This window comes from Apium graveolens, chromosome 2 (genome assembly GCF_009905375.1).
Source record: "Apium graveolens cultivar Ventura chromosome 2, ASM990537v1, whole genome shotgun sequence".
NCBI lineage: Eukaryota > Viridiplantae > Streptophyta > Magnoliopsida > Apiales > Apiaceae > Apium > Apium graveolens.
In genome coordinates this window covers 113,396,712-113,408,121 of record NC_133648.1, presented here as the reverse complement: position 1 = coordinate 113,408,121, position 11,410 = coordinate 113,396,712, and the positions used below count along the sequence as shown (strand labels likewise).

Here is an 11,410-nt window from a genome sequence, read left to right as displayed (position 1 = left end):
TACATCACAAATATATCTAACACTATCATCAAAGGAAGAGAGTCAGCACATAAATTTGTTCAAGATGCACTGTTCGATCAACAATAAGGTGTGTAATCTAACTATGAAAATGGGAGTATTGAAAACTTGATGTCACAAAAGTTAGTTGATCATCTGAATCTTCCCACGATGATCCATGTGAAGCCTTAAACCGTAGTATTGAAAACTTGATATCACAAAAGTTAGTTGATCATCTGAAGCTTCCCAAGATGATCCATGAGAAGCCTTAAACCTTGGGTTGGGTCGGCGAAAATTCTCAGGTTCGTGTGTCTTTGAATTGCAAGGTTCCTTTCTTAATTGGAAAGCACTATAAGGAAGAGGTAATGTGTGATGTTCTTGATGTGAATATTTTTATGTTTTACTTGGCCGCCCTTGGCAATTTTACACTGATGTAATATATAAGGGACTTGATAATATGATGTTGTTAAAGTGGGGAAGTCATAAAATTGCCATGGCCCCAGTCTGGATTTTGATGAAAATGCGAGTCAGAAAAAGTCTAATTTTCTGGTGATAGGCAATGATGAGAAAGAGCTAGATGAAGCTATTAAATAAAAATGAGGTTTCTTCCCTATAGTGGTTAAGGGGTTGATGAATGTTGTCAAATAGGAGGCTATTACGGAGAAAGTACTGAAAATTTTGTAGGATTTTGAGAAGCTGATTGCAGATGAGATGCCTTATATTTTGCCTTCTATGCGGGACATTTAACACCAAATTGATTTGATTACAGGGGTCAATTTACTGAATTTTCTGAGTCTCAAGGAGAATGAGATTTTAAGATAGCAAATTGAAGATTTACAAAAGAAAGGATTTATTCGCAATAGCCTGAGTCCTTGTGTTGTTCATGTCCTTCTTTTTCCTAAAAAGATATTAAGTGGCATATGTGTGTTGATAGTAGAGCTATTAATAAGATAACTATTAAGTATCATTTTTCTATTCCTCGATTGGAATACATGCTTGGTACGAGATTTTTTACAAAGATTGATCTTCGTAGTGGATATCATCAATTTGTATTCGGTCGGGAGATGAGTGAAAGACAGCTTTTAAAAGAAAGGATTGGTTATTTAGGTGGTTGGTGATCCTTTGGGATGTCTAATGCCCCAACTACTTTTATGAGGTTGATGAACCAGGTACTTCATCCCCTCATTAGTCTTTTTGCGGTGGTATAGTTCGATGGTATTCATACATATAAAAAAAGCAAAGAAGAGCACTAAGAGCACCTTAGGAAGGTGTTACAGGTTCTTGAAGAGAATCATCTTTACATTAACTTGGATAAGTGTACATTCAACAATAATAAAAATTTATTTCTAGGATTCATTGTGGGAGAAAATTGTATTCAAGTTGATGAAGAGAAAGTTAAAACAATTCGAGAGTGGCCTGTTCCTAAATATGTTACTGAGGTACAAAGTTTTCATGGTTTAGCTACTTTTTATAGGAGATTTTTTAGAGATTTCAGTACTATTACTGCTCATATCACTAAATGTTAGAAGAAAGAGAAATTGTTTTTGGGACTTAAACAAGAGCAAAGTTTTTCCTTGATAAAAAAAATTTGCACAACACGTGTTCTTGCCTTACCTGATTTTAATAAGATTTTTAAAGTGAAATATGATGCTAGCGGAGTTGGAATAGGGGTTGTACTATCTCAAGAAAAGAGATCAGTTTTATTCTTCAACGAAAAATTATTTGAAGTGTGTCAAAAGTGGAGTACTTATGACCAAGAATTTTATGCGTTTTTTAGCTCTAAGACGGTGAGAGAACTACTTGATTCATGGGGAATTTATTTTGTTTACAGACTATCAAGCTTTGAAATTTCTTCACATCAGGAAAGTAATTAATAAAATGCATGTTTGATGGGTAAGTATTCTACAAAAAATTCCTTTTGATATTTGACATAAATCTGGCACTCTTAATAAGGTGGCAGATGCTTTAAGTTGAAGATTTTCTTTGTTGGTTACCTTAGAATATGATACTTTGGGCTTTGAATTATTGAGGGGGTTATATTCAGGTGATGTCGAGTTTAAAAATGTATTGGTCAATTGTAGTTAAAACCATCCATCTGCAGATTTCCATGTTCGAGATGACTACCTATTTAAAGATGATCAATTATGCATCCATTGTTCTTTATTGAAAGAAAAACTTATTCTTGATCTTCATGGTGGTGGACTTAGTGCTAGTTTGGAGGAGAGGTACTATTGGCCTCATCTGAGGAAAGATGTGGGTGCGATTGTGAGAAGGTGTTATAAACTAAGGGGCAGTCTCAAAACACTGGTATTTATATGCATTTACCTGTTCCTGATGATATTTAGATGGGTTTGTCCATAAATTTTGTTCTTGGGCTCCCTCCTACTCGACGGGGCGTCGATTCTGTGTTCGTGGTAGTTGATAGATTTTCCAAGATGCACACTTTATTGCATGTAAGGAGACCGCGGGTGCATCAAACGTAGCCAAACTATTTTTCAGGGAGGTTATGTACTTACACAGAGTGTTGAAGTCTATTACTTCATATAGGGATACGAAATTTCTTAGTCAATTTTGGATAACTTTATGGAGGATGTTTAGAAAAACTTTAAATAAGAGTTCTACAGCTCATCCTCAAACTGACAGGCAAACTGACGTAACTAATCGAATATTGGGAAATATGATTAGAAGTGTTTATGGTGAGAAGCCGAAGTAGTGGGATTTGGTTTTGCATCAAGTGGAATTTTCTTACAATGGCGTTGTTCATTCTGAAACAGGAAAGACATTTCTCTATGGTATATATTGTTATTCCTAATCATGTAGTTGATTTAATCAGGTTACCCAAGGCATCAAGGGTTAGCATAACAGCGGATAATATGGCTCAAGAAATTATTTCTATGAAAGAAAATATTAAGGCAAAGCTTGAAATACGAGAAAAAGGAACAAAATTACAGCAGACAAGGGTCAAAGTTTTCAAATATGGAGATGAGGTACTGTTGTTCTTGTGTAATGATAGGTTTTTGGTCGGAACATACAATGAGCTACAACCGCGGAAGTATGGCCTGTTTAAGGTCATACGGAACATCAATGACAATGCTTATGTTATGGCTCTTCCAGATTTCATAAAAATCTTCAGTTGGTTCAATGTGGGTGATATATATGAGTTTTATGGAGATTCTGTTTTATTCGGATGAGAACTCGGGCTCGAGTTCTTCAAAGGTGGAGGAGATTGATGTAGGACAACTGGCCGCAAATATTGAGGAAGCAATGAAGCGTGAAAGAACTCAAACAAAAGGACCGCATGACTGCATGATCACGCTGGTTGATGGCATTCTCATGTCATTCCACCACTAACTTTGATGTTATGCTAAATATTGCATGCTCGTGTTCCTTTATAATAAATATTTTTTTTAAATTCGAATTTGATTTTATTTCTTTGCTTTTAGGATTTTATATCCTTGTCTATGTAAGTATCATCGTATTATATTGAATTATTATCTTATTAATAATCAAAAATCCTTGAAAATTTTCTCATCTTTCTAGTGGATTTCAAAATTATCTTTTCGAATTCGTGCTTGCGAATTCATATATGTTTTTTAGAATTAGCACTTATTTTTCCTAAAATTCAGTGTTGCCTTGGGCGAACAAAAACCTTTAGGAAATTAAATAAAACTGAAAAATAATGTAAATGAAATTTAAATTTTAACAAGATTTTCTGCTTCAATAATTAATTAAAACTAAAAAATCGCACGCCAGTATTGATCACAGTTCATGGTCCTTGACAAATTGTGTATTCTTTGTTTTAGTCTTTCCATTGAGAACCATTCTCATTATAAATAATCGCACGCCAGTATTTTGTCTTTCTCCGATCTCTATTCTTATATTAACGCAAAAGAGCCATACTACTCACTACTCAGCATTCTTCTTTTACGTGTTCGAGCAGTGTATGGGAAGTCGGTAGCTAGAACGAGAGAGTTAAAAATTATTAATGTGCGATACTGCAAGTCAAAATCAACTACTAGCTAATAAGAAATAATATACCTTTAAACTCGATGGTTTTTCATTTCATGAGAAATTAAGTTGATAGGTTAAGAAAATTATCTCTTTGTGTTAACATTCGCAGTCCCGCTTATTTATTTAAAAAAATAAAACACAGAATTTTGACAATAGCAATTTGTAATTATCATTTGAAAAGAATTATTAACTTCAGCAGTTATGAGATTTGAACTTGAAGTAAAATCTGTATAAGTATCTTGGAAATACAAAATACATCACCCTTCCCGCTGGACGCGTCTTTGACAAGTACTTTTTCTTTTTCATAGTAACATCTAGTCTAAAGGAGCATCAACCAAAATAACTTGGGCGCGTCCTTTAAAACAGTATTTTTCTTGAGTTTCCTTTATACAAAACCCTAGCTTAGGGCGCGCCCTATACTTAGGACGCGTCATGAGATCAAACAAATTGAGCAAATATCTTTTGGGAAAGTTTCAAAATTTTATTTATAATACGCTCTGGTGTCAAAAGTGCACCAGTCCCACGGCTACTGTGCTTTGTGGGAAAATTATTTCTAAAAATTGACCCTTCAACTAGTCCCAAGGTAAGTAGTACATGCACTACCCCCCTAGGCTAGGAGGAATTTATTTAATTCTAGCCTATAAACTGGGCATAAACCAAAATAATAAAAGAAATATGCAAGGGGCCAAAGCCACGCCTTACTGGTAATACTTTCGGAGATGTTCCGCATTCCAAGCTCGCGGAATCAGCTTCCCGTCCATGTCTTCAAGGTGATAAGTCCCCTTCCACAGGATAGACTTTATTCTGTACGGTCCTTCCCAATTAGCTCCAAACACTCCATGTTGGGGGTTCTTCGTATTGGGCATCACTTTCCTAAGTACCAAATCCCCCACCTTCAGCAACTGTCCTTTTACCTTCTTGTTATAATACCTTGCGACGCGCTGCTGATATGCTGCTAGCCTTAGCTGAGAATTTTCCCTCGTCTCCTCTAAGAGATCTAAATGAAGCCTTTGATTAACCTCAGCGTCCTCTTTCCCGTAACAGTCTCTGCGAAGTGATCCCGATCCAACTTCCACGGGGACCATAGCTTCGTAACCGTAAGTCAGCATAAACGGCGTTTCTCCCGTAGTAGATCGCGGTGTAGTGTTGTATGACCACATCACCTTCGGGAGTTCTTCAGGCCAATTCCCTTTACGTTCCTCCAGCTTGGTTTTGAGGGTATGTTTTATTATTTTGTTAACAGCCTCTGTTTGTCCATTGCTTTGAGGATGATAGACCGCCGCAAATTCCTTCTTGATTTTCAACTCCTCACATAACTGTCGCAACTCCTTGCTATCAAATTGTTTTCCATTGTCGGAGACCAGCTTGTAAGGGATTCCAAACCTGCATACAATTGAGTTGAAAACAAAATCTCTGATTTTCTTTGCGGTGATAGTAGCCAGTGGCATAGCTTCCGCCCATTTAGTAAAGTAATCGACCGCAACCACTGCATATTTGACGTCTCCTTTAGCTTTCGGCAATTCTCCGATAAGATCGATTCCCCACATGGCGAACGGCCATGGGCTTGCCATAGGCGTCAAGAGTGTAGCCGGCATAGACGAGTAGTTTGCAAAGCGCTGGCAGCGATCACATGCCTTGACGAAATTTGTAGCATCTTCTCTCATTGTGGGCCAATAATACCCTTGGCGCAACACTTTCATTGCCAACGAGCTACCCCCCGAGTGATTGCCACAGATTCCTTCATGCACCTCTCTTAGGATGTAATTTCCTTCTCCTTCTTCAACACACCTGAGTAGAGGTTGGTTGAACCCTCTCTTGTATAGGACTTCATCGTATATCACATATCTTGCGGCTTGATAACGGAGTCGACGAGCCATAAACTTATCTTCGGGGAGTGTTCCCTTGCGAATGTAAGCTAGAATGGGCGTCATCCATGTTTCTTTGGGAGCTTCATCCACTTGCATAGTTTCTATCTCTGGGATACTAGGAACCTCCTGGATTTCAAGAGGGATGGATCCTAACAACACAGCCTCTTGTTGTGACCCCATTTTTGCCAAAGCATCCGCATTACTGTTTTTCTCCCGCGGAACGCATTCCAATCTAACTTCTTTGAACATTCCAATCAGGCGCTGTACACATCTCAAGTATAATTCTGTTCGCGGGCCTCGCGCTTGAAATCCCCCATTCACCTGATTCACTACCAACTCTGAGTCACTTCTTGCAATTAAGTTTCGCACCCCCATTTCCAGAGCGATTTTCAGGCCATTAATCAGCGCCTCATACTCCGCATCATTATTAGTTGCATAAAACTTGAAATGAATTGCACTCATCAGGTGGTGGCCTTCCGGAGATACAAGTACTATGCCCGCACCTGCTCCTCCATTGTTAACCGCCCCATCCACATGCAAGATCCACCAAGGATGCGGAAACTCCTCCAAAGACTCCTCGGCATGAGGTGGATATAGCATCACCAAAGCTTTATCATCAATTTCAGAATCAAATTCCAGCAAGAAATCGGCTAAGGCTTGCCCTTTTATCGCTGTTCGAGGCACATATTCCAAATCAAACTGTCCCAGCTCCACAGCCCATTTCAGCATTCTGCCTGATGACTCTGGTTTGTGCAGGACCTGCCGCAGCGGGTATGCTGTACGAACTTCAACTCTATGGGCTTGAAAATACGGCCGCAATTTTCTTGACGCAAGAATCAGGGCGTAAACCAGTTTCTCCATACTTGTGTAGCGAGTTTCCGCATCGTGTAACCGCTTGCTCACGTAGTACACTGGTGATTGTTGCCCGTCTTCCTCTCTTACCAGAACCGCACTGATCGAATATTCAGACACTGCGAGGTACAGTATTAGATTTTCCCCCTCCAATGGCTTTGACAACATGGGAGGATGTCCCAGTTGCTCCTTGATTCTTTTGAAAGCCTCTTCACATTCTGACGTCCATATAAAGTCTTTCCCAGCTAATTTAATCGCCTTGAAAAACTCCTTGCATCTATCAGACGACTTGGAAACAAATCGATTTAACGCGGCGATTCTCCCAGTCAAACTCTGCACCTGTTTCACATTGGTAGGTGACTTCATATCCAACAATGCCTTGATCTTCGCGGGGTTGGCCTCAATTCCCCTGTGGTTGACAATGAACCCGAGAAACTTTCCCGATTCCACGCCGAACACACATTTTTGCGGATTTAATTTCATACGAAACCTCCTCAAGATATTAAACATCTCCGTCAGGTGCTTGATATGGTCAGTTGTCACCTTAGATTTCACCAGCATATCGTCTACATACACTTCCATGGTTCTCCCGATTTGGTCTTTGAACATCATGTTTACCAGCCGCTGGTAGGTCGCGCCAGCGTTAATCAAGCCAAACGGCATTCCTATGTAACAGTATAACCCCCTGTCTGTAATAAAGGATGTATGTTCTTGATCGGGGCCATACATCGGAATTTGATTGTATCCGGAGTATGCATCCATAAAACTCAACAACGCATGCCCTGCCGTCGCGTCAACCAACTGATCAATTCTTGGCAGCGGGAAGCTATCCTTTGGACATGCCTTATTGAGATCCGTGAAATCCACACATGTCCTCCACTTCCCATTCGGTTTCTTCACCAGTACTGGATTTGCAAGCCATTCGGGGTAGAACGATTCTTTGATCAACCCCACTTCCAACAACCGGTCTACTTCTTCTTTTAATGCTATCGCCCTTTCTCCACTTACTGGGCGGCGTTTCTGGCGTATGCCCTTGCAATTCGGGAGGATATTCAAACGGTGACACATTACTTCCGGGTCGATCCCTATCATATCTGAATGACTCCATGCGAAAACATCGAGGTTTGCAATTAGAAAGCGGGTAAGACCTCCTCTCATCTCCTCATCCAACTGAGATCCCACTTTCAAAACCCTGCTTGGGTCATTTTTATCAACTGGAATAGATATTGTGTCTTCGGCCGGTCCCGTTTTTTCAATAGGCATAGGGATCCTGGGGTCCAAATCGAAATCAAAGTCTCGGGGGTCTTCAATTTCCACTTTTTCACCTGAGGGCGCGTCCTCGTTTGGAGGAGCATCAACCTCAACTTCATTCAAGGGCGCATCCTTCTTTTGAGGAGCATCAACCTTGCAGTTATCGCCGAGACCTTGCAAAATCTCACTTCTCCCTTCCAACTTTTCCCCGTTAACCTCTTTCCGCATGATTCCCCCTGTGTGACTCGCCACCACTTCTTCTACACTACGGATTTTCGAAATACGTCCCTGCATCACAAAAGAGTCCCCAGAGGTATTGGTTTCTTCCTTTCCGGGATTTTCAACAAAATAGTGGGCATGGACCTCTCCACCCGGTTTTGTATGAATATCTTCTACATCTTCAACTGGGAGACCTTTCCCTTCATACCTTCTTCTGCGAAATTCCTTGACAGCCTTGTGATAGCAGTCACGTGACTCATACTGTGACCCTCTCAGGCTGCCAACTCCGTTTGGCGTCGGGAACTTTATCATCAAGTGGTGTATCGAGGTTATCACCCTGAACGCACGCAACCAAGGTCTGCCGACCAGTACGTTGTGCGCGGAATCCTGATCTAGCACCTTAAAATCTATCATTTGAGTAACCGACAAAGCCCCTTCCCCAAGCGTGACGGGAAGTCTGACTGAGCCCATAACTCTCACTGCTTCCCCCGTAAAGCCATAGACGTGCGCATCTTCGAAATACATGTCACTATCTGGGAAACCCAGCTTTTTGTAGGTGCTATAGTACAAGATGTTTGTAGAACTCCCATTATCCAGGAACACTCGATGTACGTTCATTGCCCCAATAAGCATGGTAATCACCAGCGCATCGTTGTGAGGATGATGCACCCACCTAGATTCTTTTTCCCTGAATGTAATATCAGCGGACTCCCCCTTAAAGACCTTCGGGGGTCTATCTTCCAAGCTGTGGATGTTAGTGAGCGGTGGATGTCGCGCTTCTCTCGCGTTTCTTTCAAGTGCTCGATTACTGTCACCAACAAAAGGGTGTCCTCCAAAAATTGCCCTGATGCTGCCGGCCCTCTGAAACTTGACCTCCGCCGTTTTCTCAACATCCTCCGCCCGCGGGGGTTGTCTTTCATCTTTACCCTTGTCATCAAGTCCCCTGCGTCGCTTCACCTTGTCGATCCACTCTCCTAGGTGTCCAGCCTTGATCAATTCCTCAATCTCATCCCGCAAGTGACGACACTCGTGGGTGTCATGGCCAGTAGACTCATGGTAGTCACAGTACTTCTTTTTATCTCTGCTTTGCCATGAAGTTAGACGGTCGGGCTTCTTGAAGATTCCCCTGTCCTTATTTACCTCGAAGATATGATCAATGGACGCCGCCAGCGGGGTATAATTGCTGACTCTTCTCTCGTAGTTCGATGGTGGGCTCCATTCTCTTCGCGAGCTCACAGCGTTTACCCTGTTAGGGCTTCTGGCGTTTCGCCGATAACCCGGACTTACAGATCTGTCCCTTCTCTTGGATCGCCCCTTGGAGTTATAGGTATCATCATTCTTTTTTGTTTCTGCAAGCGACTGCTCGATTGCTTTGAACGACTCCGCTTGTGCGAGCACATCTGCCAATGACACTGGGTCTTTCCCTTGTAGGTGTTTCCAGAAATCCGTCCCCACACGCAACCCAGCTATAAGCAATATTTTCAACGTTTCGTCAGTTGCACCCCTCACCAAAGTAGATTCTGCGTTAAACCTCTTGAAATATGAAGTCAAACTTTCTCCTTCCTTTTGTTTCACATTAGCCAGCGTGGTAACAGGTGGTGTGTACTTCACCGCGGCTTGAAATTGTGTCAAAAACAAAGTTTTCATCTGTTCCCAGGATGTAATTACACCTGGACCAAGCTTTTGGAACCACTGCTGAGCACCTTCTCTGAAAGTGGCTGCCAAGAGACGGCATCGAGCCAAATCAGGTACTTGATATACATCCATTTCAATGTTAAAACGCCCCAAGAACTCTACAGGATCAGAGTTCCCGTGGAAACGCAAGTCGTTGGTTGTGTTCCGGTATCCCGCGGGCAATTGCGCCTCCCTCACAACAACAGCAAAAGGAGAAGGAGCTTGCGCTGTCGCCGTTACTCTTCCTCCCTCAAGATGGTTGAGTAACCGCTTGAGGTCGTTCACATTAAACGTCCCTACCCCAGGAATGGTTTGAACATTAGGCTGCTGGGGTTGCTCTGCGACTTGCTGAAATTCCCCTTGATTACCCCCCGGGTGCGGCGGAGGATCTCGCCGCCCCTCACCTTGAGGCTGCGGCGGTGGCATATTACCATTTTGGTTCTGAATGTTTTCCCGTACACGAGGTTCATCCTGACCGTGTCGCGGAATTTCATCATTATTCTGCATTCTTACTTGAGTCCGCCCGCCGTCCTGGTCATGAGGACGCGCTCCAGACCCATTACCAGTAACGCTGTGAGAAGCTACGGGAATAACGGCGGGGGCTTCTCCAGCGGAGTGCGCGCCACCTCTCCTACCATTGTAAGGGGCTCTTCCGTATTGATATCCCATTCTTCCTCGTCCATTCCTCTGATATCCCCGGTAGAAATTCCCGGGCCTTCCTCGCGGAGGGGCACGCTCGTGCTCGCGGTGCCGCATCCCGTCATCCCTTTGGAATGCGGGGGGCACACGCGTCGTATCACGGGGCCTCGCTTCTCCGGCGTTTCCTTCCTTTTGCCATTCTACCAGCAACATCCTCAAATCGTCGTCCTCCAACCTTATGCCAAGCCTCTTCTTCAAGGTTGAAAGATCCCTTCCTTCCTCGTCTTGGCTTTGAGCGTTCTCCACACGGCGACGCTCGTCCATCGTACGTCCAGACCTATGCGGGTGTGGCACTACCTGGTTGCCCAGGTGAGGCCTTTCTCTGCCTTCAGTGTCCTCGTCCGCAAGCTCTACAATAGGTTCTACATCGTCAGAATATTGCAAACGCCGCGGAGTGATTCGCGGGTTATCCCCGCTCCCCTGGGTATCTCCCTCAACTACAGGGGCTTTCCCCAAGGCATGACCGTGACGGGGGAAACGACGACCTCTCCTCGTCCTTCGACGCTCCACCGTGTTCAGTCTTGAGTTAAAACTGTTAAGAGTATCCCCCATGCGATATAATTGCTCCAATATATCAGTGTTGCTGATGAGAACTGGAGGTGTCCCCCCCACATCTGGAGCCCTTGGTGGGTCCGCCATGTTTCTGGGAACGTAAGGTTCGTGGCGAGTATAACGCCCCCCGCCTTCCCCTTCTGACCTGCTGTCACTTCCATCATAAGAACTTCCATCACGATTGTAAGACATCTTTTCCTCCTAAGATTGCGACCTTAATTAGCACCCCTCCTTCTAGCGCCAATTTGTTGACGGAGGAATTTGGTATCAACAAAGATTGAGGTTTC

The 11,410-nt window shown here is 42.9% G+C and overlaps 1 protein-coding gene across 1 annotated transcript; it reads right to left on the bottom strand.

Annotated features, from left to right (window-relative positions):
• Positions 1-5,343: 5,343 nt before the first annotated feature.
• On the bottom strand, positions 5,344-11,123 carry LOC141692274 (uncharacterized). Its single transcript, XM_074497027.1, has 6 exons — positions 10,747-11,123; positions 10,113-10,503; positions 9,486-10,061; positions 7,737-9,308; positions 6,411-7,352; positions 5,344-5,391 (listed from the first exon to the last, which is right to left on the bottom strand). The coding sequence occupies exons 1-6, from the start codon at positions 11,121-11,123 to the stop codon at positions 5,344-5,346; spliced, it is 3,906 nt and encodes a 1,301-aa protein (XP_074353128.1).
• Between the last annotated feature and the right edge of the window lie 287 nt (positions 11,124-11,410).

Excerpts from the sequence above, each read along its gene's own strand:
- LOC141692274 (XM_074497027.1), bottom strand. The coding sequence starts at position 11,123 with ATGGGGGATACTCTTAACAGTTTTAACTCAAGACTGAACACGGTGGAG. Across the intron at positions 10,062-10,112 it reads ACCATCTTGAGGGAGGAAGA|GCGCAATTGCCCGCGGGATA; the intron begins GTAACGGCGACA and ends GTTGTGAGGGAG. Across the intron at positions 9,309-9,485 it reads CCAAGAGAAGGGACAGATCT|CCCGACCGTCTAACTTCATG; the intron begins GTAAGTCCGGGT and ends ATCTTCAAGAAG.